This window comes from Streptopelia decaocto (assembly GCF_964273445.1).
Source record: "Streptopelia decaocto genome assembly, chromosome: 18".
Lineage (NCBI taxonomy): Eukaryota > Metazoa > Chordata > Aves > Columbiformes > Columbidae > Streptopelia > Streptopelia decaocto.
In genome coordinates, this window is record NC_138673.1 from 9998712 (window position 1) to 10016182 (window position 17471).

Sequence of the window (17471 nt, forward strand, 5' to 3'; positions counted from 1 at the left end):
AGGGAAATCGGGATTAAAAATCAAGACTAATCGTTAGTCTGGAGATGTTCTGAAAGCGTGGCATTTCAAAGGGGAAAAAACCCCAAAACTAAAACCTGAAATCCGCTTTCAAAATTAAACTTTACCTAGAAAATGGACTATGTGTAATTTACCAGTATTTCCCATATAAAAACTGGAAAGTAAAAATGCTCCATTTTGAATAACTCTATATAGTATATACACAGGGAGCCCTGGTACCTAGAGGAGGGGAAGATGCTGATGTTGAGCCAAGAAAGCATCAGGACTGACTTAAACAAAAAGGAAGGTTAGACCTATAAAAAAATGTAATTGCCTAATAAAGCACATTATGAAACAAAGAATTCACCTGAACTACCCATTAGAGATTCTATTACGGAGAAGCGCAATGATGTTAATACTTGTAGGCAGGTATTTCTCTGCAAAAGCTCCTCTTGTGTTCATTCCAACAAAAGGTGTTTTACAGGAGTGTTTTTCCCCCCCAACCCCAGTTTTTCAGGCGCTCCACAGAAGCCAAGGCAGAGCCGGAGCCGCAGTCTGAGCGGGCTGCGGTTCCAGGGGCAGATCCTCCCGCAGCCTTCGGCTTTTCCAAATGGCCATTATCTTAATTCCTGGAAGAATATTTGAGATATTATTCAGTGAAACATCTTCAAGCCACTTCATGGGTTGGTCAGATACGAAATGAGCTTTTTATTGAAAACAAGGTTTGCATCTCAACAAAGGATTTATAAATCATTGCGAGAATTGCAGGAGTAAACAACGTACTGAAGTCACCGAAACCCGCGCTCATTGGGTTGAAAATCCAGCAGTGAGTCCAGCACAGCACAAACCAAACCAGCTCCAACTACGGATCACAAAACCACTTCTAGAAGACAAATAACATGCACCCCGAGGGAAGAAAAAGGAAGCACAATATAAAGTGTTTTCTGACCACTTCATAAAATTATGACATTTAAATTTTAATATTGAGGACTGGAATTAAATACAGGTCCAGAGAAGAAGAAAAAATATTTCAGAAAAAGTAGTTTGTACAATAGCAGCTCTTATTGCAAAGGCAGTTTTTGTTTCGGGTTTAATTAATCCACCACGTGGTAACTGGAAATGGGAGCGTTCCTTGGGTTCCAGGAGCTGCTTGACCTGAGGCCGAACGTCCCGATCGGATTTACCCTGCACGGTTTTCAAGGAAGAAGCTGCTCGGAACAAGCCCAGGAGAACAGAAGCTGCTGCCGGAGAAGCCAGCGAACAGCAGCTGCAGGAGGTGCCGACTCGCACAGCACAAAGAAATAACCCCGAGCGGGTCCGGGAGCGCAGGGGACGCTCGAGCGGCGTGGAGGGCACAGACCCGCTGGACCACGAGCCTGGTGCACACCAGCACCGCATGACAGCGGGAACACAGGACAGCGGGACAGCACCGCACAACAGCGGGAACACGGGACAGCACCGCACGACAGCGGGAACACGGGACAGCGGGACAGCACCGCACCACAGCGGGAACGCAGGACAGCACCGCACGACAGCGGGAACGCAGGACAGCACCGCACGACAGCGGGAACACAGGACAGTGGGACAGCACCGCACCACAGTGGGAACACGGGACAGCAGGACAGCACCGCACAACAGCGGGAACACGGGACAGCAGGACAGCACCGCACCACAGTGGGGACACGGGACAGCAGGACAGCACCGCATGACAGCAGGAACACAACCGGGCAAAGTCACCTATATACTCAATAACCAAGCAAACAATCTCTTAAAATTCCAAATATACAGAAATACCTAGAAAAACCACTTTCCATAGGTAACCCCAAGGCAGGTCCAGAGAACAAACACACTAAATTAATAAAAACAACACCACAACCACTCTGTTTGTCACTTTTTTCCTAGAGAAAGATACATGCAGAACAAGGAGTTAAATACTGAAGTGCAGCGCAAGCGAAGCGGGAGGCGGCGTGTCCATCAGGCTGTGCGCACAGAGCGCCGTGACGCGCTCCAGAAAACCCCGTAACCGTGGATACGGTGGCAAGGCCGCGGCGCCGGCAGCCGAACCGCCGCGGTGCCGCACACAACAGCCGTTGTGACAACGTGGACGTGCAGGCGAGCGGCTCCTGGGTGTGCGACGCACCAGGGGTGTCCCCACGCTGTCCCCGGGTGTGCGCCCGGCCACGCTCCAGCGAGCTCGGCTGCATTATCAGTGTGAATGGCGACTCCTTATTTTTATGGGCCAAAAGACACGCTGGATACATCTCAGAGAGGGAACTCGCTTAACAAGTACAAGAAAAGCATCACTGGAAAGTGCTTTTATGACAATATAGCTGGTGCTGTGTTTGCTTTAAGTTTCACATAGTGGCTCTTTTATTTGTGGCGTTCTCTTTTAATTAGAGAAAAAAAAATCCTATCTAGCTAAGCGCTCAGGAACTGTGGTGGAAACCCACGCTACCAATAAACTCCCTTTTCCCAATACAGCATTTCATAAATACAAAGCATCATTTTTCCTCATTGTAATTTCTATTTCAGCAAATAATTACCTGTCAGTGTCAGCTACTTATAATGGAGGCAAGATTAACTTGGCAAAGCTGTTGGTATTTCTGGAGAGAAGGGAGATTTATACAGAGAGGGAGAAGAGCAGCCACCCGGTACCACGAGTCCAGCGTTCAGCAGCGATGCAGCCGCACAAGGAGCGAAGGGTCAGGTGAAACATCCATCGCACCCGCAGTTCAGGACAAGCCCAAGAAAGGGGTTTGTGTCTATTTACAACAGTTTGAAAACACAGCTGCCTGTGCTAAAGAATCCAGATACGACACGGAAAAGCTCAGCAGTTTTTCCAAGTCCTCACCCCCCGGTACCGACCGGTTATGCATATGAATACAGTATAATTTACAATACAGAACAGTGGAGTATAAATACACAATGGCTCTCCACAGCCTCATTCCTTCAGAGTCAATAATTCATCTTGCCTTGAAAGTTACCGTGACTCGTGCATTATATGCACTGTAATAGTATAGCAGCAAATATTTAAAGAAAAACATCATGGTCCGTATACCAAAAACATTAAAGGAAAGGTTTGGTTGCAAATTCGTCCTTCAAGTATTTAAGTGGTCACTTCCACGCAAATCGGTGCAGCATTTCAGGGTCTCTGGGAAGCCGGGACCGGCCTCTCGCCGAGGTTTATGCCCTTTCTTTTTACCAAAACTAACTCGCTTTCATCCTGAGAAAGACTGAAATGCTGCATTTTTTGCCACGCTACCTTTTTTTCTGGTTATTTCTGAAACCCCGGCCATTTCAAGTGAGATTCTTTCCCAGTAACTTTTATACAACAGTGGCTTTAACTCGCTATGGTACAAAAATCAAAACTAAACACTTCCAACCCGACCCACACCTCCAGCCCTTCCACTTACCCCACGCGTCCTGTGTTATTGGGCCCAACAACCCCCCTTCAGCACAACCCATTTCAGAGCAGGTCTGGCAAAATGAGACCTGGAGGTTTGGGCTCCACACAGTTGATCCAGAAGTTCGCACAGCTGGCGTGGTACTGGTGGCCTCCGTACGCCAGCTTGAAGTTGTCCGTTTCGGAATTAAAGGCCTAAAAGAACGAGAATTGAAACAAGTGTGACGGTCTCATCTCCTCCAGGATCTAGAAACCAGAGTGGAAAACGGACAGTGCAGAAGCGTCACCGCGATGGCACCGCAGGGCAGGAGCCCCTCGTGACAAATCACTGAATCAGAATACTCTGGTTCCAAAGCTCCAACCATCACACCTGCTGCAGACTTTGCCTCTTACACTGGGTCAAATCTTGCTGAGATTTAGGCAGGTGCAGTTCTTAATGTTATTTCAGGTTGAATTTGATTTACTTTCTTCTGCTAATTGAATCTGCTGTACAATAGGAGCTTCTGCACAGTGTGTGAAGCCATGAACAGGCTTAAAACCTCGCAGTGGTTGTTGCTAGGAGATACTTTCCAATGCTGCACAGCTACCTATTTAAAACAATATTCTAAGCCTGTTCCCCACACCCTGGATTTCCTGCAGACATTTCTAAAAATGCCATTGACTACTACATATAGTCAAAAGTCAATATTTGTAGCAAAACAACCCTTCTGCAACAGACACACATTCAGAAACCCACTGCAGGGAATTTTCTAGCACACAACAGAAGTAGCACAAAACCAGAAAGCTGTTCACAAGGTACGAGCATGCAGACGAGACACAGGGGAGGCTCCGGAGCGTGTTAGTTGATCAGATCAAGTGTTAACGGTCACAAAAATGACTAGAAGAAAAGGACTCATGATTGGTACAATTGAGAATGACAGCTGAAGGCCGGTTAGCACTTCAGCCTTCCACACTCAACCGAGAATGATTCTACAAGGAACATGTTTTTTACAGATTCGTACTTTTCTAGGAAGCTCTTCCACAGGTTTCTCTTCTTTCTGAAATAACGTTGAAACCAAAAAGTCAGCAAGACTGCCGATACACGTTAACGGGCTGGCATTACTCTGTACGTGTCCTGGGATTCCCTCCCAGCTCTGCTAATTAACCGTCCCCTCCTGGTGATGCTCAGAGATGTAGTTCATAAAGGAAAGTCATTAAAAGATTTTTATTCAAAAAAACATATAAGTGCTTTTAAAGGCTTTGAATCCCAGTTTCTCCCCCATTATGAACAATTCAAGTTAACCCTTTAGCCGCATCTGTGTCATACCCAAAGCCCAACGAATATTGACACGGACTATTTGAGTCCCGTCTCTAGGTCAGGTTTGGCCTTTGCCACTTCCAGTTACAAACTACAGCCGTGACATGTTTTCAGGGACACCCAAGGCCTGAAGTGAAGTCCAAACTGCAAATTACAAACGAGCTTAACAGTAGAGGCCAATATTCTTACTTTACTTCTTGAGTCCACGTTTAGGAGGCAAACTCCGCAGGCGAGATCTTGGGCGTTTTTAATGCCCGGCCGCAGCATGCAAGACGAGAAGTCCAGGGAGTTTTCATCTGGCTAAAGAAACGAGACAATAAAAATCAGGCATTTTCAGTGACTGGAAAAGTTTCAGACATCATGATAAAAATTATCGATCTGGTTGCTACCGAGAGCCATGGTACCGCACCAGCAGCGAGGCAGGGATGATAGATTACATTTCCTCATAAACTGATGTGTGATTTAATCAAAGCCATTAGCGAGTATTTGCGACCCTGCCACGCAGTCTCCTCCAGCATTAATTTATAACACTCCAGCTCTTGAGAAAGGGTTCGACTACAAAGGAAAGGAGCCCAAGGTGCCACAATCCCACATCAAAAGGGGAAGAAACTTCTGAGGAAAGAGCCCGGGCCGTGACATTTCAGCTGCAGCGCGTGGGGAACGGGAGGGAGATGAAGAGCTGAGCGCGGGCAGCTGTTTGCGCAGCTGCGGGGCCGCAGGCGTCGCCCGCTGTCCCTGCCGCCGCAGCGCTCGGCGGCTCCATCCAGCACCGCTGATCACAAAAGGGCAGTTGTCGTTATTTCTGAAGGTTTTTCTGAATATGTAACATAGCACAGAGGGGATATTAAGGTTAACCGAACCATAGGAGAAATCAAGTCACCAGCCATAAACAAGTTCAGCCTGCGAATAAATAATAAATGAATACAGTCACTTTTCTGGTATGCAATCTTATATTTCAGGCACGAGATAAATGATATAGAACTGTTGAAGTTTTGCTTGGAGATAGCAGTGCGAATAAAAGCAATGGTTAGAAATGCCAGAAGCTTAAAAAAACGGTGCGATCCTAAACGCCGTGTACTCCTAATGCACACTCCTGGTATGCTGAACGGCTGGGGAAGAATTGGAATCCTGAAAAAAACAGCCTTTAATCTTTAAGTAGATCAATCAAATTAATAAAGGCTCTCTAATATTTGTTTACCAAATGCACGAGTGGACAAATGAGAAGGTCATCCTGTAATTTGCAGCGAAAAACCACAAGGCTGTGAATAAAATTACCCTGTAACAAAATCCTTTAAAAGATAAAATTAACCTTTCTAAGCACATGCCCCTGAGCTTGAATCACTTCTCTCTGCTTAACGGGCGCTCCGGTGGTGCTGGGCTCTGTGACAGTGAGTGCAGGGACGGCAGGATGGGCCCAGTGAAAATCACTGTTCACATCTTCTAGTATGTGTGAAACTTATCTGGAGCAGCTCAGGGCACACGTGGCCGGGGTTCGGACTTTGAGGTAATCCCTGTAATCTGCCAAGGAAAAGCGCTCTAAGAGCTAAATTTTAATCCACTTGCTTAAAGCAGGTGAGGATCCCGATAGCTTTTTAGATTGTCACTGTCAACACTGCCAGAGTTCACACAGATGAATCCCAGCCCATCCAACTTCATCTGCCAAGCAGTAAAACGTTGAAAGCATAAATTTCCTATTATGACAGGCTTTGTGCAGCACCTGACACCACAAACACACCTGCTTGTCACTCCTGTTTGTACTGGAGAGTTTAAAATGAGTAAAGGGGTGTAGAAGGGGCTGATGATGGATAATACCTGTTTGCAGGGAAGGACGAGCTGGAGGTGGCTGTTTCAAGCAGAAACCACGTACTCTGGGCCTTATAAACAAGTGTTTACTGGGCAGCAAAAATCTTTAGTGGCCACAGTTGCATTGCAAGAAGTGAAGCACAGATCGAAAGGTTCAGTGAAAATACAGCCATGGCAATGATCTGCTTATTGGTGCTTGATGGGATGTATTGATACTGTGAGTTAAAGACCCCTTGGTACACACTGAGTTAAAGGGATCCATTACACAGGATGATATCAAGTACCTACGGATGGATGATTCCCTAAAAGTAGGAGTTTTACCATAGTTAACAAAATCATCAAGACACTAGGTAAGATAACATCATGTTTGCACATAAATGCCAGTTTTCTTACAGGGAGCTTTAAACTGGATATCACAAATAAGTGCATTTCCACTTCGCAAGAGACAAATACAAACTTTAGGGCACCCTGTGAAGTCGCTTTACGTATAATTATGATTTTTTTTTTAGTAAAGACTTAGCTTATTTCCGGTCTTACCGTTAAAGCAGCGAGTGACATGAAGCTTATGAGGTTGTTCCACACTTTATCAATATCCTTCAGCAGCTGCTGGAGTTTCTCGCTGCAAACAGCAGTCGCTTTGATGCCCAGTTCAACTCTCTTGGTTACTCTGTAGACTTCAACAACCCCTGGTGACAGAAACACAGTGGAAGGGAGAACAGCAGAGAATCCACTGCAAGCCCAGGTCCCTGCAATTCTAACCCAGAAACAGCACGAAACAGGCCCTGCACACGAGAGGGGCTCACGCACAGTTAGTTCAAAGTTGTCGTTACATCTGTTTACCAGAAGAGTTGTTCCTTATTTCAGTACAGGCAAAGATTAAGCTAAAAAATAACACCATGTTGGAAAGAGCAATTATATATATTACTGTTTGTCAGAGGAGAGACATGGTCAGTTCAAACATACCTAGTAAATATTCCATGCCTTGGGCAGACTGGATAACTTCAGTGCAAACTGATGAACTGCTTATTCCATTTAGGGTGTCGTTTGCTTTCTTTATGACCTGGTGGAAATGAATTTCATAAAATGGTGGTGTTATCTACCTTAAAATAATTATTATGAGCAAGACTGTCCCCAACAGAAACTGTTACACAAAAAAAGCAGGCAAATTACATAAGAAATAATTGCCATACTCCATCATGGTTTTATATATTCATGCTGTAACTATAGATAGATCGGTGTAAAGTATGAATATTTAAAAGCATAACATATCCCCCCATATATTTTCATTAACAAAATAACAGCTGTAAGAGTATGGATGCATTGCTATCTAGTTTAATAACAGCGTCCACAGTTCTGACTGCTTAATACTCAGATGCAAAAAAACAAATTTTAAGGAAAACTGATCTGGCTGCAAAACCCCTTGACAAAAAATTAATGTGTGTGTCCCCCCGGCCCATTGCTCAAAAGACACTGAAGAGCCAGGTGCTGGTATCAACGCCCCAAATGACCCCCAAAACACAGGAACACCAAATTAACTCGTTGATGTGAAAATTCAGGCAAAAGCCAAACTAATCACACGTGATGGGGAGAGTAGCGCAGGATCTTTAACTGAGGAGGGAACGTTCTGCTGGGTGACAGCTTTTGGTTTAAACAGGTAACCCAGCCGGGGGGATCCCCAGCCTCGCTGCCCCGCTGTGGTGTGACATGGGGGCCGGGTTTGGCACACGGCAGCTGCCCCGCTGTGGTGTGACATGGGGGCCGGGTTTGGCACACGGCAGCTGCCCCGCTGTGGTGTGACATGGGGGCCGGGTTTGGCACACGGTAGCTGCCCCGCTGTGGTGTGACATGGGGGCCGGGTTTGACACACGGTAGCTGCCCCGCTGTGGTGTGACACGGGGGCCGGTTTGGCACAGGTACCTGCAGGGCGCTCTCCAGACACCGCTGCCACTCGTACGCGTACCGCTCGCTCTCCTGTTGGAAGGAAAAGGACAGGCTCAGCTCCCTCCTGCACACGTTGCCCTTTCTCCTGTCGCAACGGACACACAGTAAAGATGTGTTTTAAGAGACTACTTGCAGATTAGCTCCGTAAACTTTTAACTTTTCTCGTTGCAGCTGAACTCTAAAATTTGATTTCTGGGAGTCAGAACCAGCTTCAAAAGGAAAAACATACATGAATTGATAAAAGGTTTGCATTGCAGCTGCCCTACTGCCGAGCCGTTTGTTACAGGTCTGCTGTTCTAGAAATGGGGACTAGCAGAATTTAATGAGTCCTTTCACCATCTATTCTTGAAATGAGCAAGAGAAACAACCACCACACAGCCAAAAAAGTTAAGCCATTTCCCAAAGCCAATGGTCTCAGTGCCAAAGCTGGGATTAGATTTAAGTCGCAACTAATTTCCAGTTGCAAGCTTAGCCAACAAGGTCAAGTGATTGTGACTTTCAGACAGGAGCATTCTGCCCACTGCACAAGACTTCAAAGAGAGAAGAAACCTTCTTTATGAGCAGTTTCCAGTCAAAACATCTAACCCTACCCAGAGGCCACCTCAGAATCATACCCTAAGTTCAAACAGGCAAGTCCCAAAGTGCTGGATACCGAACACCCTGATGAAGGTCAGTGCCAGTTTAGCTGTGCTCCAGACAACTCACCTCAACCTCCCCGGTCAGGTCTTTGTACTTGTCCCTGATGACGGGCAGGACAGGCTTCTCGCTCAGAGTATTGGAACGGTCTCTGAACGGCTGCTCCCCCACGGGTAAAGGTGAAGAGCGACTGATTTCTCTGTCACCCAGGCTTAAGCTCCTTTTATGAGACCCTAAAAATATACCAGATAAACAAGTTAGTCTTTTACTCATAAAGGCACAGACTATTTAAAATGAATAAACTAGTAGCAAGGGATGCCCTGTGACTCTGGAAGAACAAAGCCTTCCATTCACACAGTGACTGGTGCAAACTGCGGTTTCCCCCAGTTCCCTAATTCTTACCATTTTGGAGCACAACAAACATTTTTCTTCTAGCAAGAGACCTGCTCCAAATGCCACGGAAATCAATGAGAAGATTCAGCTAGCTTCCCGTAGCCTTTGCAACAATCTCCATTAGCTAATTTATAATTTGATTAGAAAAATGGCTCTTCGATAAGCACATGCATGCTGAGTTTCCTCTCCCTGAGCAGCCTTACCTTGAACAGACAGGTCGAACGTCGCCAGCTCACTGCGGATCATCTCTTCACTCGATTTCACCTTGCCTTGGGAAGTTGCCACCAAGAAGTCAAACTTGCTGATTTTTGGCTTTTCGCTTTGGAATTCTCCAAAGTCATCTGTGGACTCTCTTCGCAGTTCAGAGGGGAAGAAGTCTGCCTCTTGGTTCGCGTCAGCTGCCGCGTCCCGCGCTTCTGCCGAAGGTCTCGCAAAATCACCAAAGTCTCCGATGTCATCGTCACTTGGACCGCTGGATATCAGGCCAGAGTCTTTAAAGTTTGCAAAGGCTGCAAAGGAAACATCCTGTAAAGCATCCTCGCTAGAAAAGGTTGTCACTTTGGAAACTGTTGTCATGGTAATGTTCTCTGAACTGCCAAACAAGGTCTCCTTCTTCTGCAGAACAGAAGTGGCCGCAGAGGATCCGCTTCCTGCAGACGGGACGCAGGACGAGAGCTTCTTGCCCTGCTGAAAATCTTCTTTGTCGGACCAGTCATAGCTTGCCAGGCTGCTGACTGCAGAGCCACTGTTACAGCTTCCAAACGGGGCACATTTTAAGTCATCTATATCTGAGAAAAACAAACCCCTACAGTTAGAAGCTGGAGTTCGAATGTTAATCTCTCTACCCTGTATAAAAACAACAGCAACTTGTTAAGAATTTTAAAGAACTGCAAGAACAAATGCAGGGAATTGTTATTTCAATGAGACTGGAACGAGAGAGAGATGCAAATATTGCAAAGATCTTGTTTTAGCTTTTACAAACTATTGATTCAGTTAAGTATAGAGAAAACCCAACTATTTTGCAGAAAGCTCCCAATATTTATACTCACCTGGCAATCACGTACAGGCCAAGGGGTTCCTGGCAGTGCCATGAGCACGAGCAAGGGGCTGCCCGGCTGCCGAACCGGCAGCAAAGAGCTGCAGGGAGCGGGGCTGCCGCGCTCTGTCCTGCGCTCCCAACTGCTCCTGCACGTTTAGGCTGAGACTGATGGGCAGCGAAGGCACAGAGGGCCAGGGGCTGGGCACAGAGAGCCAGGGGCTGGGCACATTTCATCAAAGCATTACAAAAAAAGTCCCTACTACACTCCGTTTGGCATTTGTTGTCCAGCATTGACAATTGTCAGTTTGGATTAGACATCTGGCCGCTGCTCGGTGCCTGGGGTCAAATGGTCTCAAGGTGAAGCAAAGCCAGAGCAGGACATATATTCCTTTAGCATCATCTTAGCTGAGGCTCTTCTGATAAACATCATGGTCTTATCTAGCTGGCGGGCACTAAGAGCAGCTTGGGTTTAACACGGCCAGGGTGGGAGCCCGCTGACTGACTCTTTACTCCAGCTGAGGATTAAACCACTTTAACAAAAGATTTCTGCCTTCATTTATTCATTTTACTGGAAGGGGAGAGTGCACTACACTTTAGGCCACTTTCCAGAAATGACCCACATACATAGCTAATTAAGCTGCCCAACAAACATACAATCTAATGATAGAGTTTAATGGCCACTACAAGACAAGGCCCTTTGCAATGGGTCAGGAGCACCGATGTGTCACCTGCCAGATCGTCCCCAGGGCCGGTTCCCGCAGCTGCTGCACCTGCACCCGGAGCAGCTCAATAGCAACCCCGAGCTGCTCGCCCCGCACGGCCCGTTTCAAAGGGCCAGTCGAATATTAAATCTGTAGAGCAAGCTGTGCATGGGAGGGTAAACAGCCGAGAGATGAATTCACCTGCTCGTGGCAAAACTGGAGGGGAAGACGGCTCCGAGGTGAAAAGGAGCTGACTTGCAAGGGATCGGTAATTTATCACAAGAAACCACACCTTGTGCTCTCAAATATACGGTTTTGTTCAAAGAAGTTAAATGAAAGCTTCGCTAGCATGAAAGAGTGCCAGAATAACCTCCAGAATGTCAGCCAACTGCCATCAATCCTGGGATCCTGAAAACACCCCAGCGCACTAAGCCACCTCTTTCTTTTTCTAACGTGTTGACTCCAACACCCAAAGATTCAAGCACCGTTGTTTCAGTGTTCACCACTAAATGAAAAGGAAGAGCGATGATCCTTCTGTGAAGATCTGCGCATTCACATTCCATTGTGAATGATTCCTTTGATAACTGGTGAGATTTTGAGCTGAAAACACGCTTTTATGGGCCGGGTCAGCGTGGTCCTGATGGGATCCTGGAGAAATAAGTGCTGTTGAGCTCTTCTATTTGCAGAATTATCCTAAATGAGAGCGAGTGAATTTGACTGTCAAGTCTGGGCAAAAATGTAATAAAGTATAGTCATGAACATCACTCTCCCTCCTCCAGACATGATTAACTGAACCAATACTAATAGCACAAGCCCTGCAGAATTCAGTCTCTCAGGTTTATGTTCGAGCCTCTAGTCTAACAAGCTCCAGGGCTGCTTCTCCAGAATGAAACACAGGTGTTGGTTTGGTTCTTCCTTTTAAAGTCTCTCAAGATCAGTGTAAAGAAGAAAAAACATCTACTGGTTTCTGGTCTGTTTTTTGCTCTATGGCCAGGAACCACAAAGCCCCAGTTTGCACGGGTGTAACGCTCTCACTTTATTCCACATCTCAATTATTTTTAGCTTTTTGCCTTATCTGCTAATTTGCCGTTAATTCCAAACTGTTAGCAGCCCAGGATTTGGAGGAATTCAAAGTGACATAATTACGTGACACAGATTTGCAGCTGTCATTTATGTTCGAAAGCTTCAATATTCAGTAAGGCAGGAGTTCCCAAACAGAAAAAGGAAGCTGGGCCCTTTACTTTGGGGCACTGATTAACTCACTCTAGATTAGCTAAATAAATATCAGCACATTGTTCAATGGGCTCCTAGTCATAAAGGCCTGGACAGCAACACAAAGGTGTCTCATAACCTTGGCTGGCAGCGGGGAAATCCGGATGAGACAACAGGACAGAGGAAACAGCATTTGTCTCGAGTCTGAACCACCAGCGCACCCTCGAAAGCACCGCGCAGACACAACCCTGCCAGCCACACGTTTCCTCGGTTCAACCCCTCGCAAAAACTGCTCTTTCGAGAAATATTCAGCCAGACACAGCAGGTTTCAGAAGCGCCCAGGAGCGAGGCCGAAGCGCTGGAGGAGCAGCAAGAGAAAGGCACCACGGCCGCAGGGGATACTATGGCTTTAAACTTTGGATCGCTCAGGAAGAAGAGAGACAGGGCTGGTTTGCAACAAATCACACACATCCCCACGTTTTCAAAATATGCCAAGATAATATTTATTAACATAGCAGGACTTACAAATCACAAAAGATAGTGGTACACAGGAGCTCGTAAGGGCGTTATCAGAATAAAGCATGCAGGTCAATACTTGCAGAAGAAAGATATCAAAGCAGATCTGAGAAGGCACATTCACACAGGAAATGTTTAGTTGGAATTAGACATTAGAAAAGCAGCAAAAAACCTGAAGTTGATTAAAATATACAGAGATCTCCAATAATGCCAAAGAAAAAGGTACTTTACAGATCTGTCAGTGCAGCAAATGGATAACCCTTTGAGGATACCCGCGCCAGGGTACGCTCTCGCTGCAGCGCTCGGCGGCACGCAGAACAAATCAGCTTCATGGGACACGCGGACGGGCTAATTAAAATGCTTTTGTCTTGGAGGGAACTTAAATTTGGTTTAAAAGAAGCAGCCTGGTTGAAACGAACAGCATGCAGCCAGGGCTCAAAGGGTTATACGAAGTAAAATGCAAGAGAAATCAGGCAACATTAGTATAATCCACCTTCCACACAAAGAATTATAGCAAAGTTTAAAGAGACAGTATCCCCTTTGGAGAGAGCAGAACTGAAAAGCTTTCCTCCCCAGAGACCAAAGTCTGTCGTGTGGGAAGCAACTCAACCATTTCTTTCTAACTCCCAGGGTAAGGAACCACGCTACCTGCGCAGCCCTGGCAGCTGTGCAGTGTGAAATCCCACCAACCAAAGGATAAAGAGCTCTGTACCGGTTTGTCAGGACAGTCAAATCGTCTGTCACCCCTCTGTCCCGCTGCCGTTTGGCCGGAGATGCTGCACGGTGCTTGCAAACACACGGTTCCCAACGCCTCGTCTCCCCTTCCGCACAGCGAGGACGACAAAGGGATACTGTCCCTTTTTGACATTAGATTTACAGATCGAGGGAAATTAAGAGGGGAAAAAAATACCTGCTTTTTAACTTATGTAAACTGAAAAGAAAAGGACTTGAACGTCAGCAGTTCACAGCTTGAAATGCATCAAACGCACACACAGGACCACATGAGCACAGAAGTGATCGAACAGCTCACTCTGCTACGAGAGCCAGAGTTAAACCGAGTCCAACTCCCTGCGGAAAAACAGCTCACTTGGCACCAGAGGAGAATACAGACTTAAGTTTAATAAAAATAGCTTCTAATTAATACTTCAGAGTTCAAAAGTTTAGCAACAAGCACATGATCGGCTAACCCCTTTAAACAAACCTAAACCACTCCTGCCACAAACAGCGACTATTCAGCACTGCCTGCTGCGGCACGAGCTCCCATCGGTACCGCAGCTACGCAGTCAAACTGCCACCAAAGAGGCTAGAAAAATATTAGGAAACAGTGCTCTCAAAACCAAAGTCAACGTTCAAGAATCCACTGTAGGTGCTACGTTCTTAACAGCTCACTCCACCTGGAATTTTACCAAGCAGTAATATGAAAATTAAATGTCTTTGCTAATAAATTATTCCTGATATTTTGTACCCTGTTATAGAGTATCTTCCACGTCAAAGTTGCCAACTTAATTCTCTCCCCTGCTTAAAAATATTATATAATGCAAAATTACAGTACTGTATATTTTCTCTACCCATATCTGCAAAAATGGAAGAAATATTTCATATGGAAATAACCAATTCTTGCAGTAACAGCTTTTACATCTACAGTTTGTATGTTCTCTCCTGTTCAGAAAAGCCTTTGACTGCATAATACTTGTCGCTAGAACACAGTAATGGTTCCCGTATTATTGAAGGCCACAGAACATTTAACTACATCTTATCTCCTATGTACATACAGAAAGAAAAAGCAGGACACTTGGGAAATTTGTTTTATGATATGCAATCAGGTCGGAGATGGTCAATTCACTCTCTCAGGAGGACTTTCATAAAGGGAAATTAAAGAAGGTGAAAACCTGATAAAGTAGAAGCCCCACGGTTATAAATTTAGGCCCAAGAGTTACCAATCTCGAGACCTGCATTTACAGGCCCTTTGCACAACTATTCCAGTGAAGGTTTTAACTCTAAAAAGTGTACGTAATACTCCTACTTGCAGTCCTGCAAAATACTGGCTACACGGATTAAGCCCCACCGTAACGGGAATATACTGGTGTTGCTGATTAGACAGCTTTTCATTAACAGCATAAATTAGTGCTCTGCCTGCCCTTCTAGAAGCGCAGAGCGGGTTACGTCCCCAAGCCAAACGCTCTGTCGAAACCAAGGGATTAGAGTGAGACTCTCTGCCATTCACCTCGCTAATATAAATGGAATGATATTGTTTGCATCAGAAAACTTTCCACTCAAATCCCTTAAGTGCCAATAGCTAACGGGTACCAGTAATACGATGTTGTCAAATGTCAAAAATAAACTGGCACGGAGTTTCAACTACCTATTTATAGTATTCTAAGACAAAGAATCCCCCCGCCCTGCTCGGGGCTGTTGGCTGGCGGGCGCACAGATCCAGAGTGTCTCACTGCTGAAAGACTAGTGCATAATACTGTAATTGAGCACAGACAGAACACGGCGACCTCCGGCACCTGCGTTACCAGAGCAATCTAACCAGTTCCTCACCTGCTGCTGGCGGATGCTGGCCACTAACTGTTGGCAAATCCAAAGAGCTATCAGACATGACATGCTTAAGATCTCCTCCCACATCAGCCAGTTTCATGTCAAACTGAACAGACAAGGCGTCTTCAGAATCCTCCTTGCCCACGCTGCTGCCGCCAATGGAAGGCAGATCCAGGGACTTCACCGAAGCAGAGTCTTCTTTGGCCTGCTTGAAAGCTGCGACCTTGTCCACCAGCGACTTATCCGCGCTGTTGCACGTGGAGGAAAACTTGTTAGAGTGAAAGTCGGCAAAATCATCATCGCTCTTCCCAGAGGAAAGCGCGTTGTCCTTCGCCTCCTCGAAGCCCGGCCCAGCGCCCTCCAGAGAAAGCTGTTTGAAGATATCGTACTTGGTGGGCGTAGCGGTGGGGACAGAACTCTGCCCGCTCTTCACCGCGCCGGCCGACGAGCCAGACTGAGCAGCGGGACCGGCCTCGAGCTTAAGTGCGTTGTATTTGTCATCTGGTTTTTGTTCGGAAAATCCACTGCTATTGTTGAAAGCCATAAAATCTGCAAAGTCATCTTGTCCACTGGCTGACGTGCAATTAGAAAATTCTCCAAAAAGATTGAACTCTCCAAAGTCATCAGCTAAGCTTGAACTTTTGCCAGGTGCTGGTTGGGCAGTGGTAGACGGAAGGGGCGGCGGAGGAAAGGAGCCTGATTTTGTTGTATTAAATGCGGGTGGAAAGGACGGCTGCTTGTTTTCTCCAGTAGAGGAAAAGAGATCCAAGTCTGCTAGATTCAAAGAGGTCTTTGCTTGTGTTTGCTGTTTGGACTGAACGGGCAGAGAAGGGAAGGATGTGGGGAAAGCTTTGTCTTTTGTGGGTGGTTCTAACGGTGAGATACTGTCAGCGGTTTTAAAATCTGTGAAACCATCATCGGTTCCTGCAGGCTTGAATTCCCCAAGGTTATCTCCTGAGAATAAAAACAAAAAGCAAGAATGAGACACTGCAGTGACAACAAATACATCATACTCACACCATGCAAGCAAGCAAATTATTCCATGCAATGTCAGATGTCTTTACACAAACTATTTAAATTAAGACCTCAGGATGCACATAGAACTGCAAACTCAACTTCTATGAACCACACAAGTTTCCAGGTCAGCGATTCTAATATTCATTCCAGCAAACACTTAAGTCTTCCAAGTAGCCTCGGAGTCATATTAAGCTCCCTTTACACTGAGCTAATATCAAAACAAACTATGACCGGTAGATTCAAAAGGTGATCAGTACTGTCTCATTCAGCTTCCACACCTGTTCTTTTTCACACCTCATCCTTCCCGTATTTGCCAAGCAATGAATGTAATCTGGAATTTCACTTATACCAATGTAGTATTTGTCTTCTAACAGAAGCAGTTCACCCCTCCTTCCCTTCCAAATGTTACCTAAACACATGGGGCGTCAGCAAAGGGTTGAGACGAAAGCAACCCTGCCGAGAGGCTGGAGGTCCGAGCATGTTGGTTTAGAACATCTTTAAGCTCTCATTTTAATCTGTCATCTTTTCCTTCTGTCAGGTTCACTTAAACATGCAAAGGTGTTAAGCGATCAGTAAATGTAATAACTCTGGCATCTCCTGGCTCCTGCTCAGGATGATTCTGGTTTCACGAGGAAGCTGCAGACAGACTTGCACGTGAAGTCGGCGCGATTCATCACCTCTACTTTACTACATACTGAACGTAACATAGCACTATGTAAGGATTGGAATTTAAACCTGATTAAACATGAGCTAACAGCGTTTTCATCGAATTTACATTCAATATTTTGATGTACTAATTTTAGAAGTTTTTTCCTGCTCATGCACAATTTTTTTGAAGGAATTTCTTTTGAACGTGAAAAACACTGAGTTGTTTAACCCATTCACCAGCATATAAGTATTTAGACTAGTTGTAATTTTAAAGTAGTGATGCACACTTCAAGTGTCCAATAAACATTTTGTTCTATTTTAGAAGTA

The 17471-nt window shown here is 45.7% G+C and overlaps 1 protein-coding gene across 3 annotated transcripts in view; it reads right to left on the bottom strand.

Annotated features, from left to right (window-relative positions):
• Positions 1–624: 624 nt before the first annotated feature.
• Positions 625–17471, bottom strand: part of SYNRG (synergin gamma) — a 34514-nt gene continuing 17667 nt past the window's right edge. Inside the window, exons 15-23 of one of the 3 annotated variants that reach the window (XM_082068412.1) lie at positions 15483–16433; positions 9674–10258; positions 9147–9310; positions 8418–8471; positions 7464–7560; positions 7038–7186; positions 4887–4997; positions 4402–4437; positions 625–3595 (exon numbers count right to left, since the gene is read on the bottom strand). In XM_082068412.1, the coding sequence (XP_081924538.1) occupies positions 3464–3595; positions 4402–4437; positions 4887–4997; positions 7038–7186; positions 7464–7560; positions 8418–8471; positions 9147–9310; positions 9674–10258; positions 15483–16433 (2279 nt within the window). In that variant the 3' untranslated portion in view covers positions 625–3463. Of the gene's footprint in view, positions 3596–4401; positions 4438–4886; positions 4998–7037; positions 7187–7463; positions 7561–8417; positions 8527–9146; positions 9311–9673; positions 10259–15482; positions 16434–17471 lie in introns of those variants that run through there. The other 2 variants (XM_082068413.1, XM_082068414.1) reach the window with 2 other exon arrangements.